Source organism: Pterocles gutturalis, unplaced genomic scaffold, assembly GCF_000699245.1.
Source record: "Pterocles gutturalis isolate BGI_N339 unplaced genomic scaffold, ASM69924v1 scaffold29945, whole genome shotgun sequence".
Lineage (NCBI taxonomy): Eukaryota > Metazoa > Chordata > Aves > Pterocliformes > Pteroclidae > Pterocles > Pterocles gutturalis.
In genome coordinates, this window is record NW_010144257.1 from 23,263 (window position 1) to 36,512 (window position 13,250).

Sequence of the window (13,250 nt, forward strand, 5' to 3'; positions counted from 1 at the left end):
ATTTCTGGAACAGAAGGACCAGTCGAGGGAGAGAAGTTATTTCCAGCTGCCTGGCAGCAGCAAGCTGAGCCTCTGCAGGTCTACAGGGAGAAAATTATCAACCTGGCCAAACAGGTTGGCGCAGGAGCTTGCAGAAAGCAATAGGGAGATGAACAAATGCTGCAAAGAAACAACACAGGACTCCTGGGTCCGATGCCAAGGCAGCGAAATCAGAGAAGAACAGGGACCCGCGCCGGAGCAGAGCTGTCACCGCAGCCAGGCTCCTGCACCAGGCTCTCCCGCTGCGATCCTGCAGGTCTGACCCCGTCGCCCTCATTTCTCTGGGTTGCAAATGGTGTTTCCCTAATCAGTCCTGCACACACTGTGCTTCTGGAAGATGACAAGAGCCTCTGCTCCTTTCCCCTGCAAACCACCGAGGTACGGGCACAGCATCCCGAGCTGTGTCCCCGGCTCTCGGGAGGAGGGATACTGACCTGCCTCGGAGGGGCTGCGGGCACTCAGCGAGTGCTGGCTGGGGTGGACTTTGCAGGTAGAAAATGCAATACCAGAGCAGTTTTTCTCAGCAATATGTCCTGGAATAGTGAGTCCTCCCCTTCCCAGCACTCGCCTTCCCCCTTTGCTGGCAAACCCAGCCTCTCCCACCCCCGCAGCCCGGTTCCTCTATGGGACAGTGGCAGCAGGGGAAAAAATTCCAGGGCCATGGATGAGACCCCACCCATTCCCTGGCCACCGCTCCACCCGGCCACTTTTCCCTTTCAAACAGAAATAACAGATCTTCTTCTGAACACAACGCCAAAGCCCAGCCCTCGGCACGGCTGCCATACGCTTAATTCCTGACGCCGCTTTCCGCTCTCTGACCAGTCCTTGCTTTCACCCAAAGCTGCTGGGCTGAGACCCCAGCTGCCAAGTGGAAGAAGCAAAATTTGAGGCTATTTCATTCCCCCTCTCACCCCAAATCCTGCAGCCACATCTAACCCCAAATACCCCTTTCCTCCCTGGTGGTACATATCCTTTAGCCCTCCAACAAATTCACCCCAAATTCCCAGAGAGACCCTATTGCTTATTGGAGGAGCCCCATTTACTGTCAAATCCTCATTTATTTGCCCCTTACCTGAGGTTGCTCGTGTCCACGTTGGAGCCAGCGCCTGCGTTATCCTGGCCGGTAGCTCTGCGTGGGGCAGACGCCGTCTCTCGACCAGCCCACCCCTCCTACGCGCCCGCAGCGACCTTCAGCACCACCCCGTTTGAGAATTTGGCAGGCAAATATTGACCTACAGCATCCGGTTAAACATGTGGTTGGGGGATCAGAGTGAATTTCTGGTGCGTTTGGAGATGGGGAGTCACTCTGGGCTGCTGTACCCTCAAGACACTGAGTTGACCAGCTCCAAAACTCCCATCAGCAGAGGCAACATGCGAAGTCAATCGTCCCCAGCAGTGGCTCTGCTTTCCAGACACTCCCTGTGCTGGGAATCCGCTCTTTTATTCATGACTTTTAGTGAAAATGTAACAGCTTGGTATTTATTGCCACGGGGCTCTCTCTGGTTTTGGAATTTTATTTGCAGAAAACCCCAGATATTCACTCCCTGCATCCCAGCTGACTCCGCCGCAGCAAGCGCCAGGCACCGGTTTGAGCAGATGGCTGGTGCCCAAGGTCCCGTGGCTGCGTACCCGAGCGGGAGACAGCGATGCTCGGGCTGGACTGAGACAAAAGCAGCTGGTACCTCACCCAGGGCACAGCACACACCGGAGCTCTGCCGGGGAATTGTCCCCGGTGCCAGGCTCCAGGGCATGCACACACGCACCGCTGCAGTCCTGGGGACGGGCAGAACTCTGGCAGTGCTACCCTGTGTGGTTTTGTGCTGTATGCAGAAGCAATGGTGATCCTTCCTGGCTCTGTCCATGTCTTCGGTGCAAGAGGAGCCACTAAGAGCAGTGGGGACAGCTAACAGGGTTGCAGCGCTTGCAGCCATCCTTTCCTTGCTCCAGATCTTTGTTCCCAAACTCGCCCCAGACACTGGGAAGGAGCAGAGACAGGTCTGAGCCCTGCAAGCAGAAAGAACTTCGGGACATGCCACTGCAAGATGGGGAGCTGCTTCCCGTTGGAAAGCAGATTCCAGTCTCTGTGCAGTGGAGTCCGACCGTCCATCCAGGGCGTCTTCACAGCAGCCCTCCTCCAGCTCACCCAGGAACACGAGAGGTGCCGGAGCCGGAGAGCTGCAGCCAGCGCACCCAGCCCTGCACCACTCCACACCCCTCCAGCACAGAGCTTCCCCACACACCCGCTCTGCATCTCTTTCAAAGAGTTTATTAGAAGTAAATATTTACATCTATTGCAAATGGTTAATAGGCAACACAGGACTGAGAGCTCCTCTCGGGTAGGGAAGGATAGCAAGGGCCCGCTGCTCACCTCTCACCCTCCCTGGAAGCGCAGGGCAGCCTTCCCAGCTGGAGGTGGCTCAGATGAACCAGCAGCTGGATGAAAACCCTTTTCCCCTCCCAGGACAACCCACAGCAGGCTCCTCCTCTGCCCAAGGTAACAGCTTCCCGCTCCCCTGATACTGGCTCTGACTGGGCTGAAGGATGGATGGGAAAAGGGCTGCACTAGGAACTAGGGAACTGCTCCAACTGCGGGGTCAGAGAGCACTCTCCTCGCCTTTGGGGTGGGGACAGTGCTGTCCCAAAGGGACGGGGTCAGGAGACCATAATGGATTGTGCCTCCTGGCTCCCACCCTACAAGGACAGGAGGGGACAAAACCAATCACCTTTTAGCTGTCCTGTCTTCCCCAGAAGTCTGACCAGCACAAAGGAGAGTAGAGAGGATTAGAAAAAAAAATAAATTGGGAAACGCTGCCAGTGCATGGCACACAGGGCATTCCTCACCCCTTGGACCATCCAGGGCTGCAGGGGCAGGAACCAACAACAGCCCATCCCTACCCTACTACTCCAGGAGCCCAAATCCTCACGGAAGCCTCTAGTTCTGGCCTCTCTAGAGGGTCATGTTCCCACCCCAAACTGTCCCTCTGCAGCAGCCCCATCCTAAACGAACCGGCGGAGCAGATGGGGTTTGTGTCCTGGCTGACTTCCATTCCTGGCTTTGCCCTGGAGCCTGTAAGGCAGCAGAAGTGCTCTAGTTAACCTCTCCTCCTCCATACAGCCTCTAACTCAGAACCTAAAGCTCACACAGTGCATCCTCTGGGCCTCGAACACAGACCACAGGAGGAGGAGATGCCCGGCACCCCGCAGCTCTGACAGCAGCGGTTCCCACGCCCAGCTTACGCTATCCTAACAGGACTGTTCAGGAGTGGAAGTGAAGGGTAAGTGCAGGTGGCAGTAGCTATACTGTTGTGTTCTTGTCAAGGGGCACCTCTTGCTCCTTAGCTGAAGGAGGGAGGATACCCGTGGTATGACTCTGGAGAGCAGCTCACGGTCCCTGGGGATCAGGCACACACGGTACAGAAAGCTCCAGGCCTCTCTGCAGGGGTGACAGTGACCTGCAATGCCCAGTATCTCTCCCAGCAGCAGTGGAGGTTTCTCAGTTATGGCTTTTTTCTTTTTAAAGATACAGAAAGAGGTTAGAGATGCTTTACCAAGTGCTGACTAACAAGGACACCTCCCCCCTGCAACCTCTGTTCAGAAACACCGAACTCTGTCTCCTCCGTAAGCGACGCTGCTGGCTTTCAGCTCTGCTACCAGCGCTGTGCAATGGCCACCAGCTCCTGGGCTGGGGGTCACTATGCCAGGAGACGTATGACGCCGTTGTCCGAGCCCAGCAGGAGATGGCATTTCGTGGGCAGCACCGCCAGGCTGGTCAACGTACCCCGAAAATTCTCCGAGCTCAGCTTGGTCGTGCTGATGGGCAGGGCTGAGGACTCCAGCATGGAGTAGACGCCAATCTTGTTGGCCACCGTCCCAGTGACCACTTCGTTGCCGTAGAGGTCAAATGCATGGATGGGTTCAGATGCAGATTTGTAGTGGTGTAAAGGTTTCTGCTCCAGTTCCTTCCACACAGTCAGGGAATGATCTGAAGAGGAGCTGATGAGCACATTGCCCTCGGCAGCCTGCAGGAGAGGAAAGGCCAGTGAACCAACACTGCTGCCATAAAAACTCCCAATCCCATCCTGCAAATGCGATGAGCAGGTAGATGCCAATAATCCAACAGCCCCAGCGCAATCCCTTAGGACAGTCCTCGGCATTTCCAAGCAGCTGATGGTACTGAGCCATACTAATGAGGCATCCAGGTGGACAAGCTCCAGGACTCTCTGGTAGCTGGCGATCTCCTCTGCTGCTACCCCAGTGTCCAAGAGATGGGCCGTGTCTCTTCTCAACAACATCCTGATACTCAACACAACTCATCTATCATCTGTTGCTACTGCAGTGGGTAAAGAGATTATAATGCGGTCTCCCGCTCCATCTAACCACCTGCCAAATTATTTTCCTTCTCAGGAAAAGGAATTGGGAGGCTCTCTCACAGTAGATAACACTGCTGAGGGTAGGAGAAGCCTGGAGCTGCTTATTAGCACAGCTGGTGAGAGGGTAAACAACCCACAGCGCTGAACTTTGTTTAACCTGCATTCGGGTCGAGGACACTGGAGCCCCAACGCTGCTCCCTGAGGGCGGGTAAATATGGACAAGAGTTACTCATTAGAGCAACACTCTCCCAGGGAGGCTGAGAGCCCTGCGGAGAAAGCAACACATTTGCTTCTTCGCAGGAGATGTCTCCTCCTTGTCCCTGCTGCAGAAGTGCTCTGCAGGGAGTGACACCTGGGAGGGCTGGACCAAGAACAGCCGCCCACAGCACTTGGCATGGGGCAGGAGAGATTGAGCAGCCTCTTAGGGACACAGCGAGGGATGGAGGGACACAGAGAGGGATGGAGGGACGGCCAGAGGATGGAGCAGACGAGCCACATGCCAGAAGGACGCTCCACACAGCCTCAGTGGGTCCAGGAGAGCCACGAAGCGGCCCCTCACCCTGATCCCGGCTGCACCTCTCACCTTGATCTGCAGGATGTCTCCCTCGTGGGCAGGCCACCCCCGCATGATGAGTCCTGTCCTGGTGTCCAGCAGCACGATGAAACCAGAGGAGAAGCCGGCCATGACGCTGCGCCCGTTAGGACTGACAGCCAGGCAGCGGATGAGCCCAGCACTCACCCCGCTGGCCAGGCGAAACTCGTGCTGCAAGAGGGAGCATCCAGCTACTGCAGGGACAAAGATCTAGGGGATCCAGCATTCAGGGGATAAGGCCCAGGTGGCTTTCATGGAGGCACCACAGCTGGCTTTGGGACAACTGTGATCTTACCCTTAAGCACACGGATGGAGGAGGGTGGCTTGCAGAGCGCCTACCTGTAGTCCTGGCTTCCTCTGATCGATGAACCGCAGCACAGAGTCCGCACTGGCCACAGAAATGCTGTGATAGGGAGGTGGCATGGTGGTGACAGCTGTGATGGGGACTTTGCTGTCTAATTCATCAAAAGTCCGGAGAAGTTTGCCTGTGAAAACATGATGGAGAGGTTACAGCCATAGATGTACAGAGAAGGTACACGGCTAATCTCCATTTCTGCACTGGTTTTTAACAGGAGCCATCAAACCTCATTATGGCCCCTCTGTCTTTAAGAACTGGACCAGTTCACGACAGACAGCCCTCACCCTTTCCCTTCTTACCTGTGAACTGGTCCCAGACGTGCACGGTCCCATCGCAGCTCACCACATGCTGCGATGCCTCCAGCTGGCTCACGTAGAAAACAGATTTTTTGTGCTCGGCATACGTGAAGCGCGGTGGCACCTCGCTAGTGCCATCCCCGTAGTTGTACAAGGGCCAAAGGCGGACAGTTTTGTCCTTGCTGCCACTAAGAAAGAAGTCCTCACTGCTGAGCGGTGCCACGCACTTGATGGCCCCTGAATGCCCTGAGAAACTCTGCAGCTTGATCTGGTGGAAGTGGAAGCGGGGGTCGTGTTGGCTCACCCCAATCTCATACTGCCAGTAAGCCAGCCAGTTCCCACACAGCATGTGGGTGCTGCGGGGAAGGTCGTGCTTCAGGGCGTTCTCCTCGCTGGATGAGCTGGGAATAAAGCCATCAGTGCCAGCACTGAGGCGAAGCAAGCCAAGACCCTCACGCTGCGTGTCCACGGGGACCTGGATGCGGTTCCCTACCAGCACGCTTCCAAAAGTACCGGAGTCCTCATGGTGGCTAGAGAAGGGCTCGGTCCCCTGCGTATCTTGATCCGAGCCCGCCACACTCGGTGTTTGCTCCAGGCTAACCACCTGCAGGCTCTTGGGGTTCACGTTCTCCAGGTAGATGCTGGCCAGCTTCTCAACCAGAGAGTAGTTGGGCACAACCGTCCGGATAACGTCACCTGAAGAGAAAGAACGTGGCTCCAAGGGAAGGAATTTCCCCATCATTACCCCCCACCAGCAGAACAAGAGCCAGAACAGTGACCTTTCTCACCAATCCCAGGAGAGGGTGGCCAAGCCGTACCTAGCAAGCAGGAGAAGGGGATGTAGGTGATGTAGGCCATCTCGGGGTTAAACACCTTCTGTAACTCCATCAGCATGGCCGGATCCAGGGCCAGCAGCTTCCCATCTGAAAGGGGCACCTCCATCACCGGCACCTCACAGCTGCTCAGTGACTCTGCCGTCAACCCCTGGACAAGAGAAAACAGGAAGATACCCACGATGAGATGCTCTCACCACATAATCACACAAACACAGCCTGGGCTGGACGCTGCTGACACCGGCACTGGTGTATGCAGGGATGGCAGGAGGGCCTCTCCCACATCACTGACCTGCTCTTGCAGCTCCTGCAGCAGTGAGAACGCTCCAAAGAAGTTTCTCACTGTGTCGCTCAAATGCTGCTGCACCATCTCCTGCCCGATCCGCAGGCAGATCAAGGCAATGAGGCTGATTGTCTTCATGCACAGGACAGTACGGGCCTGGGCACCGCTGGGGAAGCTGAAGGGACCCCCATTACCAGCTTGTCCTCCGCACATCCCCCTTCCCCTGCTCTGCTTCATGCTTCTTGCCCTGTCTGTGTTACCAGCAGGTCTCGAGCAGCACAAGCTCTGCGTGCAAGCTGTGCACCAGCGCAAGGAGCTGCACATCAGGGCAGGAGCAGCCCCACCATCCAAAACAGAAACATTTCCCAATCCCCAGTTTTGAGCTGTGCCGATCCTGGCTGAAGGTACGGCAGACTGCAGCGCTTACCCGATGGCCGGCGAAGTGAGGAAGCCCAGCACCGGGAGCAGCACCTCCTGGCTGATCTTGGGGAGAATGTCCATGAGCGTGGTGTCCGAGAGACACACCACGATCTTCTGAGCCAGCGTCACAGCTGCCAGGAGCCCTGCCTCCTTCCGACTGTTCAGCCGGCCACCGCTGGACCCGCCGCTGGGCGCAACCTGCAAAAGGAGTCCTCCAGTGCCGGGGCCACCGCCTCCCACAGGGGCACCCAGCAGGACACCCCAGCTCAGTCCCAAAACCCAGTACAATTGTGCAGGTTGCAGCCTCTGGAAGAGGAACCTGAGCACTGAGTCTCACCAGCGGCTCCGGTCCGGCTCTCCAAGGGTGCCTCTGGAAGAGGAACCTGAGCACTTAGTCTCACCAGCGGCTCGTGTCGTGCTCTCAAGGGATGAGCCTGAAAACTGACGGACAGATGTGAGTGCAAGAGATGAGCCTGGAGAGAATGGGACGACCCAAGCTCACACGTGCTCTGGAGAGCATCTCCCTGCAGGATGCTCCCACAGCTGGGAAACTCAGAGCTGGGAGAAACAACCCTGGACTGGCCCAGACCATCACCACCCTGGATAGCTCAGAGCATGGTTTCCCAGCACAGGAAGAGGAGAATTACGTACACCCAACCTAAATCAAGAATCAGTGTCCTCATCCCACACTATGTCAAGCCTGGATGCACAGACTGCAGAGAAACAGTCCTTGCGTGAAATATCCAAGCACAAATGATGGGGCAAACCTGCTGCTGACTTCTAGAAATCCAGCTGCTAACAACTTCATGAGGCAGAAGAGCACATCCTTTTTTGCTGACAACGTACCGATGCTGGTTACAGCAATGCCAAAGAGTTAACAACACCAGCAGCAAGACTAACAGATTTCTTTCTAGATTGTCCTATTTCCTAACTCCTAGACAAACCAAACACCCAAGAAAAGAGAGCCAGTAACAAAACCCACAAACAATTCCCAGTTTCCGCTATATTTCTTGTACACCTGCCATCTTCCAGCTCATCACAGAGGCTCTTCCTCTCACAAAATAGCCACTCTGCCAAATCCTGCAAGAAGGATTGACTTTATCCTATTTGTGACCCGCAAGTTTCATCGCTTTCGTATCTGGTTGCCAAACACTGGTCACAGGAGTATTAATCCCCCCAGCACCCCCAAGCAATAAGTTTAGTAAAGCAAAGCAGAACAGCTGGAGCTATGATTGCAACTGGGTGGAGAACGATTTTGCTGAAAAATGGGATTTTTTTCCCTGAAAAAAATCTCCCCTTCAACACTGGAAAAACTGACAATGCCTTTTTGTTTTCTTTAAATGAACAGCTGTGGCCTCTTTTCCTCTAGGTTTAAATTATCAAAAAGCTATTGAAGTTTTCCATTTAAACAAGAATCCACAACCAAAGTGTTTATAACCACTAAAAAAGGAGCAATACGAAAAATAAGCCTGTTTAAAACATTCAAAACCATTTTTTTAAATGAAAAATTGGTTTGTTTTTCAACCAGCTGCATTACACACATTTTCTTCTTGCTATTCAACTGTGAATTTCAAGCTGAAAACTTTCTAAGTCTTGCCAGTATTTTTTATACAGTTGAAGAACCTCCTTTAGCCTCTCCCCAGCTCATCCCCTATCTACCCAGCCAGACCTCTCAAAACCCTCGCTCCAGCAATCCCCCAGCAGCCCAGGCCACTCCGCCTGCCCATTATCACAATCCCACCCTTGTGCCAGCTCTGTTTCGCCACACTCGCCCAGCAAAGCAAAAGGAAAACCTTTTTCTCTGCCCTCCCACATGCCAGCAATGGGTCTGACCGGGAAAGCTCCGGGCTGAAACGGGGAAGGAGGAGCTGCGGCAGCCCGATGCAGATCCGTGGCGGTGGCTGAGGCTCGCTACAGAGCAAAGCCCACGTACGCAGCCACATGCTTCGCTGGAAGCGGTCTGGAGCTTAGGGCAGGGGGGTGAAGGTGCTGCTTCTGGCTGCACCAGCACAGCCCTTCTTTGGCCAACCCTGCGAGAGCTGCTCAGCCCGCGCCTGCCCAGGCGGAGCTGAACCGAGCACGGATTGCAGGAGGCTCCTGGTGAAGCTGGACTATTTTCTGTGCATCTTCCTTTTGTGTCTGAACACAGCTCTGACCCCAACACGTGCAAGGAGAGGAGGAAACGCCATACTGACCAGGTAGCTGATGTAGGGCAGGTACTGGTAGGTGAGGACGGGCTCTCCGTACAGGTACGCCACGTGCAGCAGACAGGCCAGCACTGGCTTGGACACCTGATCTCCCAGCACCGGCCGTTTCTGGTAGATATTTCCTGTAGTCAGGGGACTGTTCTCATCGTTGCTCGGTACAAACTGCTGCCTGGTGGGACCTGCCCAGAGACAACACGATGAGTGAAGCAGCAGCAGCCTGCACCCCAGCCAGCAGGCACCCAGCAGGCTGTTTGAAGCACAGCCCACCCCAGCACCCTGGGCTCTGAGGAGCAGACATTACCAACGTAGCAGGACGTGAGCAGCCGGAGCAGGTTCCTGGCGATGAAACGGGATGTGACAGTAGGGCCCAGCTTGGCAGAGAGCCACCTCACCATCTTACAGGCTGTGTCTGCAAAACAAAAACAGTCGCAAGGACACGGCCTGGCACGGCGCAGATTAGCTATCACCCCGCTGCTGCCCAGACCCTGCCGGCCCCGCACGCAGCTCCCCGGGTCTCAGATCCAGGCGCTTTACTGGAGACCTCGCCTTTTACACTGGTTTCATCGCTATCCCCAAGCTGGGACCATGGACACCCCCAAAATCTGGACCCACTTCTTCCCGTGCTCTCCCCTTCTCCCACTCACTGCTTTCCGGGCTGTTGCCACGCTCGGCAGAAAGGCTCGACAGCCTTACCCAGGAGGATCGTCTGCTCTTTGTCATCGGAGTGATCCGGCAGCTCTTCTCCCTCTCCATCCTCTGGCTCACTGCTGTCATCAGCCAGGGTGACATCCACAGAGGCAGCAGCATCCACGGCCACCGTCAGCTCTGCATCAACCGCGGCGTCATCGTGCTCCTCTTCCTCACGCTCCTCTTCCTCCTCCTCCGAGTCCTCGCTCTGTTTCAGGTCCTGGCTGCTGTCCATGGACTTCAGGCTGCTCTTGTCCTTCTGGGAATCCCCATCCGCGGGTCTGTCCTCTCCCAGGGACACCTCGCTGGCGCTGCTCTTGTCACTCAGCCGCCCGAGGCTGAGCGATTCCTGCTCCTGCGGCTGCAGGGACTCGCCCACATAGAGCCCGCTCTGGAAGTCCTCGCTCTCGGGCAGGTAGGCTTGGTCATGGAAGCTGACACCAGAGGTGTAGTCGAGGAGGTCGAGGGTAGCTGAGCTGTGCTCCACGTCCATTTTGATCTCCTCCCCAAACACACACGACACCGGGCTGTCCCCTCCACTTTCATCATCTTCAGCCGTGCCCAGGAGGGATTTGCTTTCCTCCCGCGAGCTCTCGATGCCGACGAGGATCTGCAGGATGTGCGGCAGCAGGTTGAGGAGGAAGGACTGCAGCCCCAGGCGCACTATCAGCTGGGCGACGAAGCAGTCTGTGTAGAGGTAGAACCTGCCGTGAGGGTAGGAGGGGGTCTCATAGGCTCCGATCAGCGGCTTGAGCAAGTATTTATTGGCGTTCTTCGGCCCTAGGGATTTAGCTATAGGTTCAAAGAGGTACCACGCTGCATAGACAGCGGTGTTCTCCTCGGACATCAGAGATAAGATGAAGGGCAAAAGGATCTCCAAGCCTTCAGGAGTGATTTCAGAAAGGATCCCCTCCAGCTGCTGCCACAGCTGGAAAACAAGTTCCCGGCCCTGACCTTCATCCTCTATCTTCTTGGCCTGATAGGTGAAAATGAATTTGTGCAGGGCTGGGAAGTACGTGGGGAAGGGGACGATGGAGCTGAAGGGACTGAGGAGCTGCGTGGGACAGGGTGGGGGGAGGCCCTGGGAGATGGGCTTGTATTCAAACAAAATCTCCGCGCTTTTGCCCAGCCTGGGCTTCAGAAGCTTCTCCACTGGCACGCTGAGCTGCAGCAGGACGTGCAGCACGTGCTGGAGCGGAGCCGGGATCTCCTTGGGATGGTAACGACACAGATTACGCACCAGCAGGAAGCGCCCCAACAGAGATGCGTCAGGCTTTGAAGGACGAATCCTTGGTGCAAATATAATCTCAGCTACCAGAATGCCCAAAGCTTGCATGTCCCTCTGGAAGAGATCCGAGAGACCCAGCGGTGGCTCTTCGCACGGCTGCTCCATCAGCTGCATCTCACTGCTTAAGCCTTTAACCAAGAAATTGTCCAGTTTCTCCAGTTCTTCCAGGGCCTGGAGCGGACTGAAGCCTTCAGGAAGCGTGATCTTCATGTCAAGCTGATCCACAGCCCCTGCCTTGCTCCGACGGAGGGGACGGACACCTGAGGTTCTGCTTTCGGTGGCGTAAGCAGGGAGGGTGGAGGGCTGTGCTGAAGGCACAGCGGCACCGGGCTGATCAGCAGCTCTACTAGTAGTAGAAATGGAATCCAGGGCTTCCGTACCTTGCTCTAAATCATCCTCACCAGCGACGGGTTTCTCCCCAGACCAGGTGGTTTCACTAGGAGTAGCCTCCAGGACCAACCCATTAACCGCATCCATCACCTGGCCTTGGATATCCTCCAAAAACACCGTCTCCCTGACGTTCTGCAGAAGAGGATGGGGAATGGCCGGAGCTTCAGCGGGCGTGTAGGCAGGTCCCACCATGCGCCGGGGATGCGGCTGGTCAAAGAGCTGCACAACCCCGTAAGTCGTCAGATGTGTGTGGTTGTCTACTAGATGGAGGCAGACGTTCTTCTCCTTGACAGCATCCTTCCCCAGGAGCTTGTACCCAAAAGTGAGATCAATCCAGTGGTGGAGGTCCTGAGACACTTCCCGGCTCTCCAGCAGCATGCGGTGAACTTCAATGAACTCCTCGTAGGAGCTACACCAAGATGGCACGTCCAGGTCGGGCATGTCCGGAAAAAAGATCCGTATAAAACTCTGGGATGCACTCATCCGGCGTCCAGCTCTGCATGCGCTCCATGCTGGCGGGATACTCGTTGGGCTCCCACTGGGACCTCACGTGGCAGCACAGCACTGCCTTGGGTGTCCTCCGAGCCGTGTACACATAGTAGGTGATATCCGAAAGGACATCAGAGATGTGATGGGGGACGTGGAGCTGCTCCCCACTTGACCCACCAGCAACAAACGCCTGCTTGGTCATCTCATAGGTGAAGTCCAGCTGCTTGTCCCCTTTGTTGAGACGGAACTTGGATTTCCTCAAGTCCCTGAACTTGCCGTTTTTGGTAGTGAAGTCCACCACCCATGGAAGAACCGGATGATAATTGGGGTCTCCCATTCTCCTCCCAGCCAAACTGTTTAAACGCATAAGGTAGTCAAAATTGCTGACCTGCCCGTGCACCCACTGTAACACCAGGTCTCGGAGGTCCTTCTGGCAGGCGGTGCACCTCGTCTCCCGCCCTCGCATGCCAGCACCACTTTGCTCGCTCCCTCGTTCCAGACCAGCCTCTGGATTTGCTTCCTCCTTCTTGGGTCCCTCGTACTCTCTGAAATTCACGCGGAGCTGGCTGCACAGCTTCTCGTCCACAGCCACATCCCGAAGGGAAAAGGCACCACAAGCCAGCCCCGCTTGGTGACAAGTCCTCATGGCCTGCAGCACGTGGAAGAGGAGGAAGAGGATTTTGGCATGGCTGTTGGTGAGCTTGGCCGGGCTGAAAGTCACAATGTCGTGCAAACAGTACTGCACGTACGGGTAGACGACGTACAGCATGCTGGCCGACTCCAGCAGAGCTTCAGCCTGCAGCACGTTGGGGCAGGAGGACACCCCCCTGGTGCCCACCACGCTCTCCTTGGCGGGGGAAGCACCGGGTGAGCTTTTGTCCACCTGAAGCACGGGGCAGCCGTAAACCTTCTGCAGGGCCGCCCGCAGTGCGTCCAGCGCCGGCACGGTGGGCAGCACGTCAGCATGCCGGTACGGCCGCACGTAGAGGCAGTGAGCC

General features: G+C 56.0%; 1 protein-coding gene across 1 annotated transcript in view; it reads right to left on the reverse strand.

Annotated features, from left to right (window-relative positions):
* Nucleotides 1-3,550: 3,550 nt before the first annotated feature.
* Nucleotides 3,551-13,250, reverse strand: part of WDR81 (WD repeat domain 81) — a 10,080-nt gene continuing 380 nt past the window's right edge. Inside the window, 11 exon segments of the mRNA XM_010085053.1 lie at nucleotides 3,551-4,058; nucleotides 4,993-5,172; nucleotides 5,341-5,486; nucleotides 5,659-6,351; nucleotides 6,474-6,639; nucleotides 6,781-6,946; nucleotides 7,199-7,389; nucleotides 9,387-9,577; nucleotides 9,700-9,807; nucleotides 10,092-12,217; nucleotides 12,219-13,243. Coding sequence (XP_010083355.1) covers nucleotides 3,732-4,058; nucleotides 4,993-5,172; nucleotides 5,341-5,486; nucleotides 5,659-6,351; nucleotides 6,474-6,639; nucleotides 6,781-6,946; nucleotides 7,199-7,389; nucleotides 9,387-9,577; nucleotides 9,700-9,807; nucleotides 10,092-12,217; nucleotides 12,219-13,243 — 5,319 coding nt within the window. The 3' untranslated portion in view covers nucleotides 3,551-3,731.